Below are 26676 nucleotides of genomic sequence, written 5' to 3'. Positions count from 1 at the left end.
GAGGAAGCAATCGCGAAACGCGTCAGAACCCAGAACGCGATACTTACCTTCAACCACTTCAGATAAGTTTCGTGTGCAGTTTTTTTTGAGCATGAACTCTTAAAATATTGACATTTTTTCTAACAACAGTGCAATGATTCGAGAATAAAAACAGATGTTCATACACGCGGGCTTGTCTCTGAGCACTGAAAAAAAACAGATGACACTAGTGCAATTTATCAACAATGAATATGATGCAGTAGACACTTCTTTTCGTTGTCTCTTCATATATCAGTATATTACACAAGTGGGTTTTGAGTGCGTTGGTCCTTCCCTAGTTTGGGGGGGTTTATTTTTTGTTGCCATTTCTTTCACCAGAAGGTTTTCAGAGTTGCAGGCCCTTTCTTAAAGGATCTTTTTCTGTAATTTATGGAAGCTGATCCATCCTTCTACTGCTACTTATCATTTCTATAGCGTTGCTAAATGTATGAAGCACTGTACATTAAACATATGAGACAATTCCTGATCAATAGAGCTTACAATCTAATTAAAACAGACAGACAAGACAAATTAGAGATTAGGGAATTCCTCACAGAGTATACTTTAGACGTATTTTTAAAGAATGGACATTTGTGTCCTGCCGACTTTGAGCGCCCAGCGCCCTACAGCTAAATTGGAGTTTGTTTTGATTATGCCCCTCCACACACAGAGAAAGTACCAGCATACAAATATATGTATACCACTTTGGTTGTATTCACGGAAAAGAGGTACAGTATATCAAATTCATGATCCTTCCCCTCTCCCCACTTTATGAAATAGCTTCATAATAGTTACCTCTAAGCTTTAGTCCAAAGGTTCCATAGAAACCTATTTTCATTAAGGGTTTTTCCAATTCTGGGTATTTTGAAAATAAGGCCCATCAGATAAATTTTTGGCAAATCATTTTGCTTTGTACTCTTGTATATGTTGCCTCCCTTGAGATATACATATACCCCCAGAAGTTAAGTACAACACTGCTACTGATGGGTTTATTGAAACACAATGTATGAAACTGACGACTCTGATGTTAAACAAATGTCTCTTCTCATCTCCACTGTATTCTGTATTAGTCATTCATAAAATCTTAAAAGCTATTCATAAAATAGAAAATAACTTGAATTGAATTGAACTGTTATCTTTGATTAACTTCCACAGCCCACACAAACAGTGTATAAGAACAAGGCAATCTTCTTTTAATGTCAGCTAAACCTCTATTATATCTATTCTTTTTGCCTTTCTGATTCCCTGCATGAATCCCCGAGGATGCAATCAGAGCGTACATTTCCTTTTTCAAAGTGTACTTTGTTTTGGAGCTTTCTTTCATACCTGGAATTTCATTTGTACAGGGATATGGGCTCTTCTCCTCATTTTCATTAGCTTGATAATCATCCACATTGATCTAGTATACGAAGAGAGAAAACAAAGTAAGCCCTGAGTCGAAAGTGGATCATCCCAGGGAGTGCCACAAGTTGCCCAGCTTTGGAACTGCATACCTTGGTTGAAGGTGGAGATTCTCCATCAGCAGTGATTGATTTCAGTTCTATTTTCTCTTCTTTGGCCTCCTCCTCAACCGGTGCAGGTAGTTTCTCATTTTCTTGTTTCTTTTCTGGGCTGGCAGTCCTAAGTTTCACAGATAATAGAAAGAAAAAAAAAAAAACACAACAAAACCATCAATAAGGCCCTGATGCTCTAAAAGGTTCCCTCCCCCTCTCCCATCATTTAGGGCCTGATTTACTAAGGCTTTTCTTCTATTCTAAGAAAAGATCTTATTGAATCAGGGCTTTGTATTTTGGGGAAAAATGCTTATTATATTTCGTCCCAAGAATGCTTTAAAGCAGGGGTGTCCAACCTAAGGCCCCATGAAGTATTTTGTGCGGCCCCGGTCGAGGGCGATGCAGTGTTTTCCTCTGCTGCCCCCGGGTGTTTTTACCATCTTGCTGGCTCTCTCCTCTGTCTTGCTGCAGCGTTTGCGCGGCCCCAGAAACATTTTTTTCGGCCAATGCGGCCCAGGGAAGCCAAAAGGTTGGACACCCCTGTTTTAAAGGATTCAAAAAATTGCAGAAAACCACAACATCTGACTTATGATTTAGTTTAGAAATTAGTTTAATTTTGCCAGTGCTTTTTTTTTCTAGGAAAAAGGTACTGGTACTTGTACAGGGCCAACCTCGGGCAGAGTAGAGGAGTGGCTTAGTGGTTAGAGCAGCTGCCTTGGCACCCTGAGGTTGGGAGTTCAATTTCAACTGCAGCTCCTTGTGACCCTGGGCAAGTCACTTAACATTTCATTCCCCAGGAACAAAATAATCTGTCTAAAATATATAAACCATTTTGATTGGGTAAACCATACAGAAAAAGCATTATCCCAGGACAAGCAGGAAGCATATTTTCACATGTAGGGTGACATCATGGACCATCCAAAGTGAAATGCCATATTAATATTTTTTTAAAAACCCAAAAAACTGTCTATACCACGCATGCAGAGATACTTTCCCGCCCGCTGCCAGCTTGCAGGACCATCAGTCCTTCGTTTTCCATGGAGTGGAGAAGCCACCTTTTGATTTTCTCTTCACACACGTTGAGCATGTATCATATGCTTTTGTAACATGCGTCTATTATACACGTTTATATTATGTTTATTAAGATTTGTTATACTGCTCTTGCATATCTCAGACTTACGCTGTTTACAATGCAACAATTCTACTGTATTATACTGTATTCAATGTATATTAACTGCGTATGCTTGGTCAGTATAACTACAAGGAGTGCTTTTAGACCTCGGCCTACTAGCCGCCTCATCCTCTCTGAGGAACCTGGTGTTGGTGGTTTTCTCTTAGGATCATTTTCCTCCTGATGATTTTTCGTCTTTCAGGTCGGTTTTGAAGCAACGTTGAGTATGGCCAACTCTGGCACAGAGGCTCCTATTCATAAGCCCTCCTACAGGGCCATTAACTTCAGCATTCAGCTCTACCGCAACTTCTTCAGTGTTGCCACCATCGGGGGAAACGTGTAAGAAAGCTAAAAAGCAAAAGCACTGTTCCCCCTCCAATGGCCGGACTCTGCACAGACACATTCTGTGCAGACCACCACACAAGCGCCAATTCTAATATCTGTGCAGCAACAAGTGTATTTTGTGCCGCAGACCACACAAGCGCTATCTCTACAGCAGCAAGAGCATTCAGTGCAGCCAAATGCACAGGCACTCTTCTTCCATCAACAGGCACCATATGTACGGACTACCGCACAGACTCCTGCTCTCCAAGATCATCTGAATATGTTGCTATGGAATGGGCTAGCCACTGCCAACACGCCCCTAGCCTTGACCGGGGCCGATCAAGGTAAGAGAGATAACACAGACCTCCGCTCTCAGATTCCTGCACGTGCGTCACATGCGCCTAGTGAAGGTGAAGATAACACATGCCTATCTTCTGCGTCGATAGCTGCATCATCTTCGAGGGGCCGGAGTGTATCTTCTGATTCTTGACACTCCTCCTGAAAACCATCAAGGTTACAGCTCTACTTCTAGACACCAGTGCGTGACCAGGCATCCTACCAGATACTCCCCTCATTGATCCCACCACCGTTCCAGGTTGATGGGGCATTATGATGAGGACTATGATTCTGACTTGTCTCTTCCTGTTTCTAGCAGATCTGTCTGCATGATGCATTCTCGGATGGCTGTCTTTCAGATTCAGTTTCACGACCTGATCAGACTCTATGACCTGCCAGCCTGTCCTTTACAAAGTTTATTAGGCAAATGGAGTCTGAAACAGAATCCTCCGCAGAATACAGGGAGGCACTCGATAATATAGAGTTGTCAAAACACTTCCTGAAAGTTCCTCTACACAACCTTATGAAAGAGACTACTCAAAAACTGAAAATCCCTCCTTTGCATACCAGTAGATCAAAAGAGGTTGGATTCCCTGTATAAACTCCAGTCTGCCCCTGGTTTTTATAAACCACAGCTACCACACCAGTTATTAGTAGTGGAATCCTGCTTAAAGAAAGCACATAGCTCTAGAACCTATGCTAGTGTTCCCCCTGGCAGAGAGGGTAGTATGCTAAACAAGTTTGGTTGCAAGATGTTTCAGGGCTCCATGCTAATGGGCAAAATCCTAAATTATACCTTATTTATGTCCTTCTACATGAAGTCTCTGGTCCAGAGGATGCCAACTTATGACTCATACATACCCTCAAAACATCTAGAAGCTTATCAACATCTTAGGAATGACCTCCTGGAAACTAGGAAAAAGCTCTCCTAGTTGGGTACCCAGAGTTTTCACCAAGTGCTTGGTAGTAGTAGCAGCAGAAGCAATACTTCGTTCATACAGCTTCCATGTCTTTCCTTACTTAGACGACTGGTTGATCAAAGCCTCCACCCCCTATAGGCTTTACGTTCAACAATTTAACTTCTTGAGCTACTGGGCTTTGCAATCAATTATCTCAAATCCCACCTGAAGCCCACTCAGTCTCTGGAATTCATTGCAGCTCTTCTGGATACAAATCAGGCACATGTTTTCCTCCCTTAACAGAGACTCACTACATTACTTCAGCTCTGCCAGAAAATCTCTTCTCATCGCCACCTGACAGCACATCACATTACGACTTCTGGGTCACATGGCTTCCACGGTACATGTGGTCCCATCTGCCGATCTTCACCTCAGACATCCTCAATGGCCGTTACCCTCCCAGTGGTCTCAAGCAACTGGTCTTCTATCTCAGCACTTGTCCATGACACCATAACTCAAAGACTCACTTCTGTGGTGGTTGGCTCCAGCCAATCTCTCTAGAGGTCTCCTGTTCCAAGTCCCACCTCATCAAAAGATTTTGACGAATGATGCTTCCATGTTTGGACAGTCTCCACATCCAGGGATCTTGGAGTTCTATGGAGACACATCTTCACATCAACTTCCTGGAACTACGAGCAATTCTCAATGCCTTGTTCACATTTCAGGATCATCTCCTCAATCAAGTAATACTGGTTCGGACAGACAACCAAGTAGCCATGTACTACGTGAAGAAACAGGGTGAAACTGGATCTCACCGCCTCTGCCAGGAAGCCATCCAAATCTGGTCCTGGGCCATTGCTTGCAACATTTTCCTGAAAGCAGAAAAACAGAATGTATTGGCTGACAAACAGCACAATTCTGCAACTACACGAATGGTCGCTCAACAACTGCATCTTACAACAGATATTCATGACTTGGGGGACCCAAGAAGTGGACTTGTTTGCTTCCCCCTTCAATCACAAACTCCCTCTTTTCTGCTCCAGGCTCCATGCTCATAATCGCCTGGAAATGGATGCCATTTTTCCTTGAATGGCGAAGCAGATTACTCTTTGCATTTTCTCCAATCTCTTTAATCAAGACAGGGCTGCTCAAGCATTGCCAGGAACCAGCCACCAGGATACTTATTCTACCTCAGTGGCCATGTCAACCTTGTTTCCCTCTCCTCCTGCAAATGAGCAAACGGGAACCTATTACTCTGTGAATCTTTCCAACACTGCTGACACAGAACAAGGGCTCTCTACTGCATCTAAATCTATGATCATTGGTTCTTACAGTATGGTATCTCTGTACCAACCAGCTGTAAAGCAGCCACCTGGTCCTCAATTCATACATTCATCACCCACTACTGTTTGAAAAATCTTATAAGACAGGATAGTCAATTCGATCTCAAAGTTCTCCGAAGTTTAATCTCTAATTAGAAGCCAATTTACCTCCATTCCTATGTGCTAGCTGGGGAGTCCCCACAGGTAAGAATATGCTGCCTGCTTGTCCTGGGATAGTCTTTTTTTTATTTGAAAATAACAGTTCACTTTGGATGGTCCGTGCTGGGTACCATGGATGATGTCACCCTACATGTGAGAATATCTGCCTGCTGTCCTCGGATAACACCTGTTACAGGTAAGTAACTGTGCTGTATACAAGTCCCATAGCTCAACCTAGAATAGCCAAATCTTACACATAGCCATGCCCATAGGAGCCAGCTGTGTGGGTGCTTGAGCACCCCCAATATTGAACAAATTCTTTGACTGTGTCCAGGGAGCGGTAATGTCCATTGGGATTAGAATCACCAATAATTTTGACATGCCGACTCCTATGACCATGCCCCTGTTACCAGCCATGCAGCATATAAAAAGGCAGAACTATAAATATTACACCATCTCTTATTGAGAAAACAGAACAGGATGTTCTACACAGAAACTACATATCAACAGAATATCTTACTTTGGTCTCATACATACAGAACATAGATATTACAATGGCATTAAATCACCAAGATACACTGGAAGTAAAATCACAAGAAGTGCCTCTTTGCTGCTATGAATTTGCAAGGAGCACAACTGGGATCAATTCATACTATAAAAAGTAAGTCTACATGAGCCTGTCCTGGTTGTATCCCATTGTATTCAATAGGAACAAAAAACCAGGACTGGATGTCCTGGATTTTTCTGGTGGGTCAAAAGCTTGGAGCAGCTACAGCTGAAAGCAAAGCAGATTGTTAAGGGTTGAAGAAATACCTAGTTCAAAATAAATTACAAATGTTAAACAGTGAGGTGGAGACTCTCTAAAAGTAAACGGTTGAAAGGTCAAAATTGTAGACTAAAAATTATGCAGACAAGACTTCTCAATTATATTGAACTAGAGTGAAAAAGCTAGAGATTAAGGCTATATAATCTTCACATACACTCAGAATTGTGTAATCCGACCAAGAGCCAACGCGACACCACAGATTATGCAAAAGGATACGTTTATGCATGAATGGACAAATCCAGACCCAATAGACGGTATAAACAACCTGCTTACACACAAACGTCTAGTGATACATCTGAAGATGATAAGTCTACTGGTAAAAAGTCCGTATCCACCCCCAGGTCTCACACTAGACCACAAAATAAGGCTTTTTTGGCCACGGGTCCCAGGGTCACCAACAGAACAACGCGGAACAGAGTTCAGAAACTCTGACAAATGTCTTTAATCTTTCCACAGAACCCTAACCGAGACTGAACATGCTGTTTTGAGCAAAGGATTATCATTTGTCCCTACTACTTTTTACAATGCTAGTGACATCCAAATTTCATTATACAAATTATTAAGGAAATGCAAATTGCGTCATTTCTTTAAAGACACATCATCACTCCCTAACAATGTTTTGAGGACACCCTCTTCATGGTGCCCCTCAGGCCCTGTGGACCCCCACATTAAAGTATTTCAACAATTAGTGGAAAGGGATATCCAACATATGGAATCTTTACATTTGAGATCTCATTCAAACCTCACACATGATCAGAGACAAGCCATTACTTCTTTAGCACAAGATTCTTCCATAACCATCCGCCCCGCCGACAAAGGCGGGGGTATTGTCATCCTAGACACTAACAAATATCTTCAAGAAGTTTACCGTCAATTGTCTGATGCCACATATTATCAGCGTTTAGAGCTTGATCCCACTAATCATTCAGCTGACATGATTTCTGATCTTTTAATTCAAGCACTTGAATTGGACTCTATATCTGACCATGAGTTTAAATTCCTTACAAGAAAACATCCTAGGATTCCGATATTTTATTTGGTTCCCAAGATACACAAATCCCTTAAGAACCCCCCAGGAAGACCTATAGTCTCAGGAATTGGCTCAGTTTTAGAACCCCTTTCAGAGTTTGTTGATTTCCATCTTAAACATGCAGTTCCCCAAATTACCTCTTATGTTAAAGATTGTAATGACATGATTAACTTTTTAGAATAGATACATGATGTTCCCACACACGCGACATTATTAACACTAGATATAGCAGCACTATACACTAACATCCCTCAGACAGCGGCCATAGCTATTATAAAAACTCATGGATTTGTCTGACAATAGAATAAGTTTACTTATCCAACTAGCACAAATAGCTCTAAATTACAACTATTTTCAGTTTGGACAAGATTTTTTTGTACAAGTGAAAGGGACGGCTATGGGAGCTAAAATGGCTCCTTCCATAGCTTGTTTATATGTAGCTAGTTTTGAGCAGCATTTCTTATATTCTTCAAGTCATTATACCAATATTACGTGCTGGAAGCGTTATATTGATGATATTTTTGCCATCTGGGTGGGCACTTCAACTGATCTTCATTTTTTTCTGCAGTGGATTAATTCCTGTGATTCCAATTTGCAGTTCACAGCACAATGCCATCAGAGCCAAGTCTCATTTTTAGATCTATCGATTTCTCTTCAACATGGCTCCTTTACTACCACCATACACAGAAAACAGACCGACCGGAATAATCTGCTAAGGTATGACAGTTTACTTTATGGTCAAGGAACAACGTTTAATCCTCAAACTACATACCTTACATCCCGATGGTCTTAACAGTGAAATTGAATAGCAAGCTTTTCTGTAGCTCATTCCCCCCTTTTTTTGCAGTTCAAACAACTTTTTTTATCAACATATTTTCTCTCACGTCTTTCATTACTCACCCGTTCAATAGTCCTCATTTTCGCTCTGCCTAACTGAATCTTGACAGCTCTAGTTTCCTATATTTTTTTACCTCAGTCGGCTCTTATGCCGCATTAAGTATATACCATTAGAAGAGTCATTTAGCACAGCTGATCCGTGTGTAGTCCCGTTTTTACGGAACTACGTCATCACACTTCATTTTGATACTTAAGTCGGCATTTTTCAGCCACTTCAAGTATGAAAGATTAGAAGAGCTTTTTCACCGTATGGCAAGTACCCTCCTTCTGTGTAGCTGGTTTAGAACCATATTATAAGTTTGATGTCACACAAAATTTGTTGTATGAAGTTTTTAAGAATTGTTATTTATGTTTTTATCACCAGAGAAAAATTTTCTCGTCTGAATCACACCACTATTTTCTTTGGCATTTGAAGTTAAGGCATTCTCCTTTTGGGTTTCTTGAAAAATATCCTCGAAACATGGCCCATTTTGGGACCTACAAACATATTTAAGTTAAGTGGATACTATTTGTTCCTCCTATTGCCATTGAAAAATATTATTAGCATTTCAAGAGCACGTTGCCTTTATTAACACTTCTGATGATGGGATGGTGGGTTCACCTACAGGAGCCTCGGCTCTTGGTCGGATTACACAATTCTGAGTGTATGTGAAGATTATATAGCCTTAATCTCTAGCTTTTTCACTCTAGTTCGATATAATTGAGAAGTCTTGTCTGCATAATTTTTAGTTCAAAATAAGAACATAAGAGTTGCCATACTAGGAAAGACCAAAGGTCAATCAAGTCCAGTATCCTGTTTTCAACTGTGGCCAATCCAGGTCACAAGTATCTGACAAGATCCCAAAAGAGAAAAACAGATTTTATGTTGCTTATCTTAGAAATAAGCAGTGGATTTTCCCAAGTCCATTTTAATAATAGCTTTTTGACTTTTCTTTTAGGAAATGATCTAAACTCTTTTAATCTTTTAAACACTGCTAAGCTAACTGCTTTCTTACCACATTCTCTGGCAACAAATTTCAGAGGTTCATTATATGTTGAGAAAATAAATATTTTCTTCAGTTTGATTTAAATTTTCTATTTAGTATCGTCATTGCATGCAGTCATTACATATCTGACAAAATGTTCCAGAGGGCACAACACGTGTTTTGTAGTCTATCAAGCAGAGACTGATAAATGCCACTTAAAAAAAAATTCCCCATACCATTTTAAGGATGTATAATAAACTCTACATGTAGCCAATATGAACCAAAGTATGGAAATCTGAGACGTTAGTGGGGATGGGGGTGTTTAAGTAAGTGGCTTGTGACCCTGGCTAAGTCTTTTAATCCTCCATAGCCCCAGGTTCAAAGCTTCGGGGACTTTTTACCAAACTGTGGTAAAAAGTGTCCTTAGAGTGTCCTTATGTAGGCAATTCTCATGTGCTAAAACCATTTTTACCACTGGGGTAAAATAGTTGATTTTTGAATTTTTACTATTAATAGCCAAGTGCTAATTTTCCCATTAGAGCTGAAAAAGGAAGACAGATCGAGACATCCAAGTTTTATTTCCACTGAAAGCAATGGAAGTAAGGAGGACAGCTAGAAACATCTGGGTTTTACATCCATTGAAAGCAATGGAAATAAACCCAGATGTCTCAATCCATCCTCTTTTTTCTGGAGCTATATGGCATTCATAGATAAACTCTTGATCCCTTATTCATCTTCTAGGACCCTCTGATCAAATAATCAAAATTTACTCTCCATACCATCAATACAGTAACTATTTTACAATACTACCCGCAAATCCATCTTTTCAGTCACCGCCCCCTCTCTGTGGAATGCCCTTCCTTTAGATGAGATAACTCCCTGGAAAAATTTAAAGCCAAACTTAAAACCTTCCTCTTTAAAGATGCCTTTTCTCTTTAGTACTATATACAGCTACTTAACTCCTTGATTCATGTGAAGCTTTGCAATATCTAATACTTCTTTTGAGATGATTCCCCTCCTAATGTTTTTGCCACTCCCCATTTACCGCCCTTTTTTATTAATTTTACTTTGATGTATTTTAAACAACCTTTCCATCCCCTACTTTCCTTCTGTTTCATGTATATCAATCCAAATTCGTCTAGTATTTTTAATATTTGATAAAATATTGCTTTTATTTACCTATTTTAATTGTCCCTTACAATCTTTTTACATTGTACACCGTCTAGACATTTGATTTGATAGATGGTATATCAAAAATAAAGAAACCTGAAACCCTACTTACCACCACCTATTTTGTAATAATAATAATAACAGTTTATATACCACAGGACCATGAAGTTCTATGCGGTTTACAATGATTAAAAAGTTACAGACTGAGTAGTACTAACAGAGTTAAGATTTAGCGGTCAGTTATTGAGGGGAAAGATTGTTCAGTGTAGCTGTCTAAGTACTTTAGGAACAAATATGTTTTTATGTGTTTCCTAAATTCCCTATAAGTATTTGTAAGCATGAGTAATTGTTTCAGGTGTTTACCATGTAATGCTGCCTGATAAAAGAAGAGATGTTGATGGTGTCTTTTAAATTCGCATCCTTTAACCAGTGGAGAAACAAAATTCAAGTATGAGCTTCTCTTAAGTCGATTGGTTGAGAAAGAGAAAAGGTCGGTTATATTTCTGGGGGGTAGGCCGAAAAGTACCTTAAAGCAGAAACATCCAAACGTAACTTCACACGTGCCTCCATCGGCAGCCAATGCAGGAGTCGGTAGGAAGGAGTTACATGGTCAAACTTCTTCAGACCCAAATTCATCCTGACCGCCGCATTCTGTACCAGTTGTAATCGTTGCAAGTTCTTCTGGGAAATTGCTAGATAGGCTATATTACAATAGTCGAGTTGGCTCAGCATAAGGGATTGCACCAGAATTCTGAATGTTGAAGGATCAAAATATGCTTTAATGGACCAAAGCTTCCAGAGAGTAAAAAAAAACCCTTTCTGACCAAAGAGTTTGCAGTCGATGCAATGAGCTGGATAGCCTGAAACAGCAAGTCCGGTTGCTGGAAGGAACTGTGATAGAACTAGAAGAACTCCTCGCCATGAAAGAAGAAAACCACAAGCAGGAGAAGTTGCTGGTGGAGTCCAGTACCAGCGAAGCGATCGAAGATTGGAGAGATTCATCGAAGAAGCCCACCAGCAACTTGTGGAGGTCCCAGGGCTAGAGACCAGTACCCGAACAACCCAGGAAGAAGGCCCAGGCGATATGGAAGGAGGCACCAATACAATTGACGGAGAGGTTGAAACAGAGGTCGAGGCTGACCACACACTCAGCAGGAATGAGGAATCATCTGGGGATGCACCACAGATGAAGGAAGACAGGTCCTACACTTTGGATGCAGACTTATGACCCCCAAGGAACCCCTGAATAAAGAAGATAGGGATAATCGTTGGAGATTCCATCATACGCAATGTGGACAGTCACACCGCAGGAGGAAGAGAGGATAGACTGGTTATCTGCCTGCCTGATGCAAGAGTGAAGGATGTGGCCAGCAGGATCACCAGGATCATAGACAGCACAGGAGGAGAGGACACTGCTGTGCTTATCCACGTGGGAACCAACGATGCCAGCGGACGGAAGTACAACAGGGAAGAAATGAAAGACCAACTCCGCTCACTCGGATGGAAATTGAAGATCAGGGAGGTGAAAGTGGCCTTCTCCGAGATCCTCCCGGTACCGAGAGCGGATGAAAAGAGACAGGAAGAACTGCGAGCAATCAACGCCTGGATGAGATGATGGTGCGAAGAGGAGGGTTTTAACTTTGTGCGAAACTTGACGGCATTCTGGGGAAGAAGCAGATAGTACAGAAAGGACAGCCTACACATCACCAAGTAAGGAGCGAGAGTCTTGGCTGAAAACATGAAGAAGACCATTGAGAAGGCTTTAAACTAAGGATCAGGGGAGAGCCGACAGTCAACAACCAGTTGATGGCCCGGACATCAAGAGACCCCAGAGAAGGAACTACAAGCAACTGCTCAGATAAAAGGGAAGAGCATGTTGAAACTGCAAGAGGTAAGAAAAGGGAGCAAATAGATACAAAAAGGGACGTGAAGACTAAAGGGTCCAGAGAGGGAACTACAAGCAACTGCTCGGATAAAAGGGTAAAGAATATTGAAACTGCAAGAGGCAAAGAAAGAGCTCAAATAGATACGGAAAGGGATGTGAAGACTAAAAAGTCCAGGAAAGTAGCACAAAGGGAGCTCAAATGTATGCACACAAATGCCAGAAGCTTAAGAAACAAAATGGGGGAACTGGAAGCTCTACCAAGAAGAGAGGGACTGGATATCATTGAAATAACAGAAACATGGTGGAATGAAGAAAATGAATGGGACACAGCACTGCAAGGATACAAACTATACAGAAGAAATAGAACAGGGCAAAAAGGGGGAGGTATTGCCCTGTATGTCCAAGAAGAAATAGAGTCTATCAGAGAAGGGGAGACGGATGGAAAAGATAAACTGGAGTCCCCCTGGATAAAGATTCCTAGACAAAATGAAGCAGACACAAAAATTGGCCTCTATTATCGACCCCCAGGACAGATGGAGGAAACAGACACAGAAATGATAGAGGAAATCAACCATGGTTGTAAAACAGGAAACGTAACGATCATGGGGGACTTCAACTTTCCGGGGTTAAACTGGAATCTGGGAACCTCAAACTGCGGCAGGGAAACAAAGTTCCTGGAAATGATAGGGGACTGCTTCCTGGAACAAATGGTGGGAGAGCCGATGAGAGGGACCGCAACCCTAGACTTGGTCCTAAATTGCATAACTGGAAGAACAACAGATGTAGAAGTCAAGGCCCCCTGGGGACAAGTGATCACAACACGATTAATTTTAAAATTAGCATCGGGAAGGAGAAACCATCCAAGACCCAAACCACAACCTTTAACTTCAGAAAAGGGAACTATGACAGCATGAGAGCCATGGTTAAAAAACAGCTCAAGAAAAGGACAGCCGAAATTCAAACGGTCGATCAAGCATGGTCCCTACTAAAAAATACTATCACCGAAGCGCAGAATCTCTACATTCCGCAGATATCTAAAGGAAGGAGAAACAAAAACAAGGGAGAACCAGCTTGGCTATCTAAGGAGGTGAAGGATGCAGTGAGGGATAAGAGGATCTCGTTCAAAAAATGGAAATGTGAAAAAACAATGGAAGCCTGGAACTGTCACAAGGTTGACCAGAAAAAGTGTCACAAGGCGGTAAGAGACGCCAAAAAGGTCTACGAGGAAAAGATAGCACAAGATGCCAAAAACTTCAAGCCCTTTTTTAGATATATAAAAGGGAAAAAAACAGCGAGAGAGGCAGTAGGCCCTCTCGACGACCAAGGAAGAAAAGGTTGTATCAAGGAAGACAAACAGATTGCAAATAGGCTAAATTCATTCTTCGCCTCTGTCTTTACGAATGAGGACACTGCAACAATGCCCAAAACAGGAAGAGTATTCAAGGGAGAAATTGAGGAAAGCCTCATCACAGTGAATGTGAATTTGGACAAAATATACTATCAGATTGACAAACTAAAAAGTGACAAAAACCCTGGACCGGATGGAATTCACCCGAGAGTGCTAAAGGAGCTTAAGTTTGAAATTGGAGAACTAGTACAAACCCTAGCTAACATGTCAATTAGAACCGGGCAAATACCAGACGACTGGAAGATAGCGAATGTCATCCCAATCTTCAAAAAAGGATCAAGGGGAGAACCGGGCAACTACAGACCTGTGAGTCTTACGTCAGTTCCGGAGAAGATGGTGGAAACACTAATCAAGGATAGCATAGTGCAACACCTGGAAAATCATGACCTGATGAGAGCCAGTCAACACAGCTTCAGGAAGGGGAAGTCATGTTTGACAAACTTACTTCAATTTTTTGAAAAGGTGAACAGACACATCGACAGCGGAGACCCGGTGGATATAATATACTTGGACTTCCAGAAAGCGTTCGACAAGGTTCCGCACGCAAGACTTCTGAGGAAACTACAAAGCCATGGAATAGATGGGGACATACTAAGATGGATAGGCAAATGGCTGGAGAACAGATTGCAGAGGGTGGGCATAAATGGGAAATTCTTGGACTGGGAGAAGGTGACAAGCGGTGTGCCCCAGGGCTCGGTTCTTGTGCCCATCTTTTCAATATCTTCATAAATGACCTGGAAGAAGAAACAACAAGCAATATTATTAAGTTTGCAGATGACACAAAACTAGGATGGGCAGTTGGGTCACAAAAGGACAACGAAGAACTACAGAAAGATTTGAACCAGCTGGAGAAATGGGTGGAAAAGTGGCAGATGAAGTTCAATATAGGAAAATGCAAAGTCATGCACCTGGGCAGGAAAAACAAGGAACATGAATATAAAATGTTAGGTGTAAGATAACAAGAAAGGGACCTGGGGGTACTGATAGACAGGACCCTGAAGCTGTCGGCTCAATGTGCAGCGGCGGCAAAGAAAGCGAACAGAATGTTGGGCATGATAAAGAAGGGAATCACGAGTAGATCGGTGGATGTCATAATGCCGCTTTACAGAGCAATGGTCAGACCCACTTGGAATACTGTATCCAACACTGGTCTCCCTATCTAAAGAAGGATATAACCCTGCTGGAGAGGGTGCAGAGGAGAGCCACGAAGCTAGTAAAAGGTATGGAGAATCTGAGCTACAAGGAACGGCTCAGAAAACTGGGATTGTTTACCCTCAAAAAGAGAAGACTGCGAGTGAATATGATAGAGACTTTTAAAATACTAAAAGGATTCGACAAAATAGAGCAAGAAACATCGTTATTCACATTGTCAAATGTGACACAGACAAGAAGTCATGGACTGAAACTGAGGGGCAACAGGCCCAGGACAAATGTCAGGAAGTTCTGTTTCACACAGCGAGTGGTGGACGCTTGGAATGCTCTCCCAGAGGAGGTTGTGACGGAGACCACCGTTCGGGGATTCAAGGGCAAGTTGGATGCCCACCTTCTTGCGAATCATCACATTGAGGGATACGTGTAAACAAGGTATTTATCAGGGAACACCTAGCTTAGCCTCCGCATGCACGGGTCACCGGTCTAGATGGACCTAAGGTCTGATCCGGTGAAGGCATTTCTTATGTTTCTTATGAGTTCACCTGGTCTTTCATGGTTAGGCCCTGGTCTAGTATTATACCCAGTACCTTCATAGTAGATTGGATAGGATAGCTGAGTTTGCTGTAGGCGTTAAGGGCTCATGTGCTAACCAAGCACTAATCGATTAGCACACAGCAATATAGCCGTGCTAAGCAATTAGCACAGATCATGCCCACTCTCAGTTCCCAGACCCTCCTCCAGTGGTAGGCATTTTTAGCTTCGGTACGTACGCATTAGTGCTTACTGCATCTTAGTAAAATGACCTCTTAGATTGTGAGCCCAATAGGGTCAGAGAAAGTGCTCGTATATAATATGTAAACTGCTTTGGTTATACCACAGAAAGGCAGAATATCAAGAATCTAATAAACAATCTAATAATCTATAATAAAATAAATAATCTAATAGATGCTGGCATTGTCATCTATATGGGATCAAGTTAATAATTTATTAGAAAATCCAGTGGCTTTAACATATGATACTATCTTATTTGGAACACTTATGAGAGCAAAAAGTAAAATTTCAGTAAAAAATAAACTTTTGCTTATAATGATGGGGGTTGCCATGCAGCTAATTTTAAAGAATTGGAGAAATTGGGATAGATTAAATTATTCATTCTGGTGGGAATCCCTATGTTATGTCTTTAAAATGGAAAGGTACATTGCCATTCATTAGGGTTATTATAAAAAATTTATGGATGTTTGGGACCATTAACCAAATATTGTAAGGACTGATTATTTTTAGATTGATAAGGAAATATACACATCCTGGGGAGGGGGGAGGGGATATGATATGGGATTGATTAAAAGCTTGTTGAATTGTTTAAAAATATTTTAAAGATTTTGTTGACTAACTGGTTGGGGGAAAATAAGTTTTCTTATTATCTTTAATAGTGTATTGTGCTAATAAATTATTCTTCTATGTAACTATATCATTTTTGTGCACAATTGTAGTTTAAAAATGAATAAAGAAGTTAAAAAAAAAAAGAATCTAATAAACATAAACTAAAAGAATTTAACATAGCATTGAACAGAGGAGTAGAACAGATGGAGTTTTCATGTTTATTGACTCAGCTGCACATCAAATTGTTCAGGCTCAAATTGTTCCCATCAGATATATAGACTCCCGATACAGGCATTAGATTGCCAAAATACGGCACCACTTGAGTCTTATTTATATTGGCCTCAGTATAATTTATATATTTTCAATTATGGGGATCTTACTTTTTTGGAAGTCAAATGGTCCTTCACAACTACTTTTTTTGGAAGTCTATTGGTCCTTCACAACTCCTTTTGTATATTTTGGACTTTGTTTTCATAGGGAATCCACCTCTTTATTCATTGTTTGTTGTTGAACAGTAAAGACACTGAATCCAGGGCAGAATGAGTCCCCTGGTTAGAGATAATCCATGAACTCCTTAGCCCTAGCTAGCAGGTTTTAATTTTTTTTTTTTTTAATTTGTTTATTCATTGAAAAAACGGAAACATACAAAATATATAGCACACCAAAAAGTCCAGTACAAATCAAACAGTTGTAACATGACTCTTAGTAACAAGGCCAACATATGGCGATAAGGAGAACAGTACCAGACGCTCACCCACCCCCATAACCCTCCTACTCCCCCCCCCAAGGACCTGGAAACAAAACAAGAATAGTGGTATAGGAAGCAAAATTTAAAAAAAGAAAAAAAAAATTAATACTGTTTTCTAAGAAATAGAAATCATTCAACCATCCCTCCTAGCCTTCCAATCAATATATGGCTTCCACCGATGCAGGAACACCCCCAACTTATGATGTTTCATAGCAGTCAATTGGGACATACGAAATACATAATCCAATTTATTAACCAATTGTAGTTTGGATGGAATCGTGTCCTGACGCCAAACAGCAGCCAATGCTAAACGCGCTGCTGTAACCATAGATGCAATAATACGGGAAAATTTAGAAGGTACTCCCTGTGGCGTCATATTTAAAAGGGCACAGTCCAAATCTTTAACCATAAGCACCCCACAAATATCTGATAAAACAGAAAACACCATATCCAAAAGGGACCCACCTTTGGACAAGCCCACCAAATATGTGCAAATGTGTCGGAAGCCCCACAGCGACGCCAACAATCATCTGGGATAGCAGGGTAAATCCTATGTAGTCTTTCAGGAGTATAATACCAGCGATACTAAATTTTGTACCCATTTTCCACTATATTACTAGCTATAGAAGGCTTAAGGAGAGAACGTAAGATAAACTTCCACTGTTCCGCTGTGAAAGTTCGACCTAGAAGTGTCTCCCAATAAGCAAAATATTGCACAGGGGGTATATCATGCAAAAGAAGCAACCCATATAATCGAGAAATACAACCCCTCTCACTAGAGGCCTCCCACACCTTATCCCAAGTAGTGAAATCTAAAAGAAGTTCTGGGAGAGCCTTCCGTCGAAGAAAATCCACCACCTGATTATATTGTAATAAATCCGCCCCCTGTAATCCATATTCCTCTTGCATTTGAGAGGTCGGGATCAAAGCCCCATCCCCACAAACTGACCCAAAGTTATCAACCCCCCTGCTTCCCAGATCTTAAAACGAGAATCAGAATGTCCTGGCAGAAACCCCTAAGCCACCCGCACTGGGGTTTGAGAAAAATACACCCGACCTGAAAACAATTTCTCCCGAAACAACATCCACACACGCAAAATAACCCCCACCACTGGGTTGGCCTTTCTAACAAGGATTCTAAGTTTACCCAAAGCATACCACGGAACATAACGCAACTCTATATCACCCAAAAACCAAGCATCCATTTGTACCCAAGTCCTATGAGACACCTGCTGCCAGGCTAATAAATAACGCAACTGAGCTGCCATAAAATAGTAATAAAAATTGGGAACCGCCATACCTCCCCTATCCCTCGGTTGAAACAGCATTTTACGGCTAACTCGCGGAGGCCTCCGTCTCCAAATATAAGAAAATATCAGACGATGCAAGTGATTAAAAAATGCCCTAAGCAAAAAAATTGGCAAGGCAGCAAAAAAATAAAGAAGACGAGGTAACACCATCATTTTGATCACTTGAACCCTACCTAACCAGGAAACAGAAAGTCTCTCCCACCTATCCAAATCATCCCTCACCTGTTGTAATAAGCGGGGATAATTAGCATCATATAAAGAAGATAAATTCCCCGTAAGATATATACCCAAATACTTCAACGTATGAGTCGTCCATCGAAAAGGAAAACGCTGTTGCAAATCCAACCAATCCTGCCCCCTGATCGTAAGATTAAGAATCTCTGACTTAGCCATATTAACTCTATGACCAGAAACCCGTCCATACTCAGCTAAAACTGTTACAATCCCCTGTAAGGACTCCCCCGGATTTCGAAGCATAAGAAGAATATCATCCGCAAAGAGAAGTGTCTTCTGTTCCTGTCCTCCGGTAAAAATACCCTCAATATGAGGACACTCTCGCACCCTCTGCGCAAACGGCTCCATAGCTAAAGCAAAGAGGAGTGGAGATAAAGCACACCCCTGTCGAGTACCTCTAGCAAGCTCAAATTCTGCACAATAAGCACCATTCACCTTAAGGGAGGCTAAAGGTTTAACATACAAAGATTGAATCCATTCCAAAAATTGACCCGAAATTCCCATACTAGATAACGTCCGAAACAGAAAAGGCCAGGAGACTATCAAAAGCCTTCTCAGCGTCTATCCCTAAAATCAATGCAGGGTCCTTCCGAGCCTGAGCAGAATTAATAACATGAAACACCCTGCGCAGATTATCAAAAGTCTGTCGACCTTGAATAAAGCCTGCCTGATCGTCCTGTACCAATACTCCCAAATAACGCTGTAAACGATGAGCCAACACTCCCGTAAAAATTTTATAATACTTTCCACGTAGAGATATAGGACGATATGACGCTCTATCAAGGAGGTCCTTACCAGATTTTAACAACAGCGTTACCCCAGCCAGCCTCCAGAACCAGGGCAATTCTGTACCCCCCTTCAAACTATTAAAGAATTCCGTGAGAGGCTTAACCAAAAAAGAGCTAAAACATTTATAAAATTTATGGAAAAACCATCCAAACCAGGTGCTTTTCCTAAAGGTAAATCCCTAATAACTAGAAGCGTTTCCTCCTCTTCAATAGGCCGAGATAACCAGGTCGCCTCTTCCAAAGAAAGTGTAGGAAGTGTCACTTGAGCCAAATAATCAACCACTGCCTGGTCTGAGACGAAATCCTCCTCCTTATAGCAGGTTTTAATTTGTACATCTTGAGATCTAAATCCCTTCAGCCAGACTAGTGGCTAAAGTGAAAGATTAAACTTTTTTTTTTTTTTACTGGCCAGAACTTTTATATCCTTTCAAATTAGCAGGAGGTTCAAGCTGACTGAAGGCTAATCAAGAGGTAGAATACTCCACTTGTAAAGTGATAGCCTTTTAACCTGATGCCAGCCTGTGTATGATAGCACTAACAGTGGAAGGAAATACAGTAGAAGGTCAGTTAACCGGTATTCAATTAACTGGCAAAAAAAATGTCAGCAAAAATAAGCCTCCTGCACTCCTCAAACAATGTCCAAAGTCATGCTCCTGACCCAACAACCCCCCCTTCCCGCCTTCTCTCCAATCTCAGAGGCATCAGTGGCAGCCACAAATCTCCCTTCCTTCAGCTTCTGAAACATCGCGGCAGGCGCAAAAATCTCCTTCCCTCCCTTCCTGAAGCCGCAGAGCCGGTCTGACAACCCCCCTTTCCTCCATTCCCCGAAGCAGCAGAGCCAGTCTGACACTCCCCCTCTCTTCCTCCCTCTGTTTTCCAAAGCAGCAGAGCTAGTCTGACAACCTCCCTTCCCTCCTTCCATTACCTGAAGCAGCAGAGCTGGTCTGACAACCCCCTCCCTTCCTCCCTCTCTCACCCGAAGCAGTAGCAGCAGCCAGTGAGCAGAGGAAGCGCCAGTAAATAGGCTGCTTCCAGCAAAGCCTTTCCTCTGCCACATCACTTCTTTTTCTTGTGTGCTGACTCCTATGGTGGAACCTATCTTCAAGCAACTATAGTTTGGATTATTTTTTCACAATATGTATCACTTTGCATTTATCCACATTAACCCTCTCTTTTACAAAGCCATGCTAGCAGTTGCCAAGCAGCAAAAGCCCCGAAGCCCTTAAATCCCTATGGATGTGGCTTTGTAAAAGGGGATGCTCAGTCCTCCAGTTTCATAAGGTCTTCCTGAAATGTTTCCCTATAATATTATAACTGTCTTTTCCAGTGGTTTCTGGAATAAGGAAGCCATAATTTTAATAAAGTTTTTGACACATCACCACCCTGTATGATATTTCTGAATAATATCTCTTTTTAGACTTATGAATCTCTTTAAAAAAAAAAAATTACTGCATTCACTCCACTTTAGTTGATCATTATCAAGCTGGGAAGACAACCATAACCATTCTTGATGTTTTCGTATTGTGCTAAGAGGAGAACCATGGGGAAATAATTACATTCTACTTAACAAATTTTAATGGAGATATATGATCGATCAACTGGGACAAAGCAGTATTCTAATAATTGATTATAGCCTCTATATTATACAGGAAATTATATGCTCAACTGACTATATCAGGGGTAGATGACCTATTGATATTCAAGATTCATTTGGTAGGTTGATTATGCCATTGAGGATCTGTCTTAAGGGTATAGACTACTAAGAAGGAGACAGTGCAGGATGCTAATTTGGACTTAGTGGCAATCATGTAGACTTGGAACATGAAAAACCATGAATAGGAGATAGTTATACTGGGCTATAAGCTACTCATGAAGGACAGAGCAGCAAAAAGAGAGAAAGGGTGGCAATGTAGGCAAAAATAATCGTAAGAATCCCTCTGTGACCCACTTTAGTGGAGGAATAATGTGTAAACTATTTTGCTACAACAAGCAGGAAGCAGAGGGTAGGAGTAAAGGGGCACTACTCTGACTGGATAGGGGTCACAAGTGGTGTTCCGCAAGGGTCAGTGCTGGGACCACTGCTGTTCAATATATTTATTAATGATCTAGAAACGGGGACGAAGTGCGAAGTTATCAAGTTCGCGGATGACACAAAACTCTCCAGCAGGGTCAGAACTGTTGAGGAATGCAAAGAACTGAAGAGCGACCTGAACAAACTGAGTGAGTGGGCAAAAAAATGACAGATGAGCTTCAATGTGGAGAAATGTAAGGTCTTGCACATAGGGAAGGGGAACTCCATGTACAGCTATACGATGGGAGGGAGGGTACTCGGGGAAGGCAGCCAAGAAAAAGATCTGGGGGTATTGGTGGATAACACAATGAAGCCGGCGGCGCAATGTGCAGCGGCCGCAAAAAAAAGCGAGCAGAATGTTGGGCATTATCAAAAAAGGTATCACTACCAGAACGAAGGAAGTTATCCTGCCACTGTATCGAGCAATGGTGCGCCCACATCTGGAATACTGCGTCCAATACTGGTCGCCATACCTCAAGAAGGACATGGCAATACTCGAGAGGGTCCAGAGGAGAGCAACGAGGATGATAAAGGGTATGGAGAACCTTTCATATGCCGAACGGTTAGACAGGCTGGGGCTCTTTACCCTGGAAAAGCGGAGACTGAGAGGGGACATGATACAGACTTATAAAATCATGAAAGGCATAGAGAAGGTGGAGAGGGGCAGATTCTTTAGACTAGCAGGGACAACTAAAACAAAAGGTCATTCAGAAAAACTGAGAGGAGACAGATTCATAACAAATGCAAGGAAGTTCTTCTTCACTCAGCGGGTGGTAGACACCTGGAATGTGCTTCCCGGAGAGGTGATAAGACAGAGTACAATTCTGGGGTTCAAAAAGGGACTGGATGACTTCCTGGAAGCGAAGGGGATAACAGGGTACAGATAGAGGTTTACCTTACAGGACATTGAGCGAATAGGGTATGGACATTTTAGGTTAGGTAGGGAACACTTTCAGATCATGGACCTGGAGGGCCGCCGCGGGAGCGGACTGCCGGGCACGATGGACCCCTGGTCTGACCCGGCAGAGGCAATGCTTATGTTCTTATGTTATGTTCTTAATCCCATCTAGGATGGCTGCAGTACAGGATTGGTTTTATTTTACAGTACAGTCATTTATTTCTATTAAAAATCTTTGTTTTAGAACAAGCACATGCTCCATCATGCTACAGAATGTGCTATAGCATTGATAACAAACACTTCTGGAAAATTGGGAACTCTATACCTTTCTTTATGCAATGTTTGAGGGGTTACCACTATTTTCCATATTATCTGACTTTTCAGTTAGCCAACAATGGGTCAGCCCCATTTACGTTAGATAATTAAGACTGTACTATAGTCTGTGTGTGGAAGAAGATCCCCTTGTGTAATTTTGCATGTAAAAGTTCAGACCTGGGAACGGAAACTGTAAATGCTACAGAACTGGGAAAAGTTAAAAGGGATCACAGATCCAGATAAAGGAACAATAAAATCAATACTGTACAGTCTTGAAAAGAAAGACTACCTCAAAGCAAATTAGTGTTTGCACAAGTCTTCAATTTACTTGGAGCACCCCATAAAATACAGTTTTTATGGCAAAAAGCTGTAAGATTAAATACCTTTCCCCTTTTGAATAATCTGCCCTTGAAGCAAGAAGGCATGCATTACTAGACAGTGGAGAGAGGAACAGGGAAAATAAATAATTTTTGAGCATGCCCTTGGACATTAGGATGTCCCCAAACCAAAAATGACATAATATCAAAGCAATAGAATTGCAGGTCTTAGAAGGAAATGGGGGAGGCACTGTTCATTAATCTGGAAAGAAGGAAAGGCATATCTGTTTATGTTGGCTTGATTATACAGACCTCCTTTGCAGACAATAGAAACAAGCAGAGATTTAATAGAAGGCATTCACAAAATTGTTATGAAAGGGGGCTATTTTTAGGTAATCTCAATCTGTTGGATATTGCTTGAGTCATCCCAGCTATGTCGCGTCGTCTAAAAGTAAGGAGATCCTGAATTTTCTTTCACAGCGCTTGGTAATGGAATGAGAAGAATGCTTCTAATGTCATAGTGAGTGATCACCTGGAATCCAGTGACCACTAGATGGGGTAGTTCAACACCAGAATAGAGGCCATGATTGTTCATTTAAAGCAGAGGTCTTAGATGTGAAGACAATTAACATTGGTAAGATGGGGCAATATTTAAAGGGGCCGTTAATTTGATAGGAAAATGTAGAAGTACAATAGCAGCAGGCATAACTGAAAGGAGATACTATAAGACCAACAAATTTTTGGTTAGGAAAGTAAATAAAGGGGGCATGAGAGTGGTCAAGATGTCAGCATGAAGCTTGGCACAACTGGGAATCTTTTCTTCTTGTCTGATATGCCACCAGAGCATCATCCTCGCTTCAGCAGTCAATCGAGCGGTTTGCAGCCACAGCCCCTCAATTCACCGTGATAGATAACTCAAAGTGAAGGAGCACTTTCAGTTTCTCACTCTCCCTTCCAGTAAGCAATCTGCCACCTCACCCGTCAGCCTCAGCAGCAGCTGTGGGATCTCCTCGAGGGGAGGCCTCAATTGTAGGTAAAGCTGCTGCATGAACTGCCAAAGTGAGTGCCAACAGTGGGGAGCAGTCAGCAGAACAAGCTGGCATTAAGACTGCCTGGGCAGTTTCCCTGAAGAACATTTGGGAAGCTCTCCAGAAACTGGCCTCTATGGTAACAATCTCAGCACAAGAGGTTTCAACCCCTGCAAGTAAATTTGATAATTTGGCAAAAAAAAATTAGATGGAACCAAAAGGCCTCTTCTATCAAACTGCGCTAGCAGTTTTTAGCGCAGAGAGCCGGCTGAATGGCCCGTGCTGCTCCTGACGCTCATAGGAACTCTATGAGCATCGGGAGCAGTGTGGGCTATTCAGCGCAGTTTGAGAGAAGAGGCTGTAAGTTTTCTACCCAAATCTTCTCTCTTAAAGAGAGGTTAAAACATTGCAAGGTTCATCTGCAGTTATGATTAAGGATAAATCGATCATTCATAGAAAGATTGAGTCTATTGAAAATCATAACAAAAGATTAAATTTTCACCTATTTAATTTTTTTGCAGTCTCCTGGAATTGCTCCTGTGGATCTTTTTAAATGATACTTGATAAAAATACTGAAGTTTCCTACTGATGACGTTCCTCCTTTAAATAAGATTTATTATATACCTCAAAGGCCATTGTCAGGCGTCCAGTCAGAGAATGTGCCTTAATCCGTGGTTCAAAATGAAGGACTTGAAGAACTAATATCTTTGAAATATTTGAAACATCTTTGAATGAGGACTCAGAAAGAGCAACTTTGATAGTATCACTGGTCTTTGAAGAATTAACTTTCGGAAACCTCAAGCTTTATTTTGTGGCAGAAAAGTTTGGATTTATCCTCGCATAACTAGGCAGACAGGCGTGAAGGAAAGCTTTTTTTTAGCTTTGAGGCCTTTGCAAATGTATGATAAGATATCTGGGCATAAAATACGTGTTGGGGGGGGGGGGGTAACCAGAACAAATGAAAGCTTTCCTAGATTTAAAGAAGATTGTCAATACTGTAGATTTTTTTGTATGAGTTTTGTAAAGTGTGTGTGGGCGGGGGGAGGGGGGACTATTTTGGCACTCATTTTGTACCTCTTGTAATCTTTTGTAAACCGCATAGAACTTCAGTATATAAACTATTATTATTATTTTCAATTTCACATTACACTTTTTCTTGAGGTATTTCCTACTACTATTAATTATTTCTATAGTGCTACCAGACGCACGCAGCGCTGCACAGCGTCACAAAGAGTAAGAAAACAGTCCCTGCTCGAAAGAGCTTACAATCTAAAGTTTATACTTTTTTATATTCCGCTTTTATTCAAAGTGGATTACAGTAAAACATACATAATTAAAACATAGCACAGATTTAACACAGCTGTAACATCACAAACATTAAAGCAGGGGTGTCCAACCTTTTGGGCTGCATTGTCCGAAAAAATTTTTTCTGGGGCCGCGCAAACGCTGCAGCAAGACAGAGGAGGGAGCGGCAAGACGGTAAACACCCGGGGGCAGCAGAGGAAAACACTGCATCGCCCTCGACTGGGGCCGCACAAAATACTCACGGGGCCACAGGTTGGACATTAAAGCAAAATATAGAACTACTCAATGAAAACTTCTGTTCAGTATTTCAATGAAAAAAGAACAGAACAGCAAAAGATGCAGAGCAGACTGAAGTGATGAGCTCAACATGGCTATGTTTTGCCCTCTTAAGGGCTGCATCAGGAGTCTGAATAAAAAAAACAATTGGTGCTGTAGCAGGCACAGACCTGTCTGGATTGCGGCCCTCAAGGAGGGACTTTGAAAATGGAAGCAGGGGAGACCAAAGACCTATTGGCTGGATACCATCAAGAATGACAAGAGAATAAACATCAAGCAATTGAAAGAAGACATAGAAGCACGGGGAGTACAGGTCTACAGAGTATCCAAGGGTCGTACATGATTGAATGGATAGTAGTAGCAGTAGTAGTAGTAGTAGTAATAGTATTGAAAAAAAACGGATTGTCAAATATTATCGTAAACTAGTTCTCTGAAAGTAGGGACTAATAAACAATGTTGTATCGAGAACCTAAATGTTCTTGGAAATTGGAACGACGAGTGAGGTGATTCAATTTGTAGATGACACTGAACTGTTTAAAGTTGTTAAAACGCATGCAGATGAAATTGGAAGACTGGGTGTCCAAGTGGCAGATGACATTTAATGTGGACAAATGCAAAGTGATGCACATTGGGAAGAATAACCCAAATCACAGTTACCGGATACTAGGATTCACCTGGGGATGCTAGGATCCACCTTGTTTTGGCCCAAGAAAAAGATCTGGGTGTCATTGTAGACAATACGATGAAACCTTCTACCCAATGTGTGGCGGCGATCATAACAGCAAACAAGATGCTAGGAATTATTAAAAAGGGATGGTTAACAAGACTAAGAATGTTATAATGCCTCTGGATCGTTCCACGGTGCGACCTCACCTGGAGTATTGAATCAATTCTAGTTTCCTTATCTCAAGAAAGATATACCAGCATTAGAAAAGGTTCAAAGAAGAGCGA

The 26676-nt window shown here is 41.3% G+C and overlaps 1 protein-coding gene across 22 annotated transcripts in view; it reads right to left on the bottom strand.

Moving 5' to 3' along the window:
* The window catches only part of CACNA1C (calcium voltage-gated channel subunit alpha1 C), a 1333094-nt gene that overhangs the window by 247126 nt on the left and 1059292 nt on the right, over nt 1-26676 (bottom strand). For all 22 annotated transcript variants that reach the window (XM_033951116.1, XM_033951118.1, XM_033951120.1 and 19 more), the window contains 2 exons: nt 1512-1638; nt 1345-1417 (listed from right to left, as the gene is read on the bottom strand). In XM_033951116.1, the coding sequence (XP_033807007.1) occupies nt 1345-1417; nt 1512-1638 (200 nt within the window). The remainder of the gene's footprint in view (nt 1-1344; nt 1418-1511; nt 1639-26676) is intronic.

Source organism: Geotrypetes seraphini, chromosome 7 (assembly GCF_902459505.1).
Source record: "Geotrypetes seraphini chromosome 7, aGeoSer1.1, whole genome shotgun sequence".
Lineage (NCBI taxonomy): Eukaryota > Metazoa > Chordata > Amphibia > Gymnophiona > Dermophiidae > Geotrypetes > Geotrypetes seraphini.
Note: the sequence above shows the minus strand (reverse complement) of the source record. Positions and strands in the feature narration are given on the sequence as shown.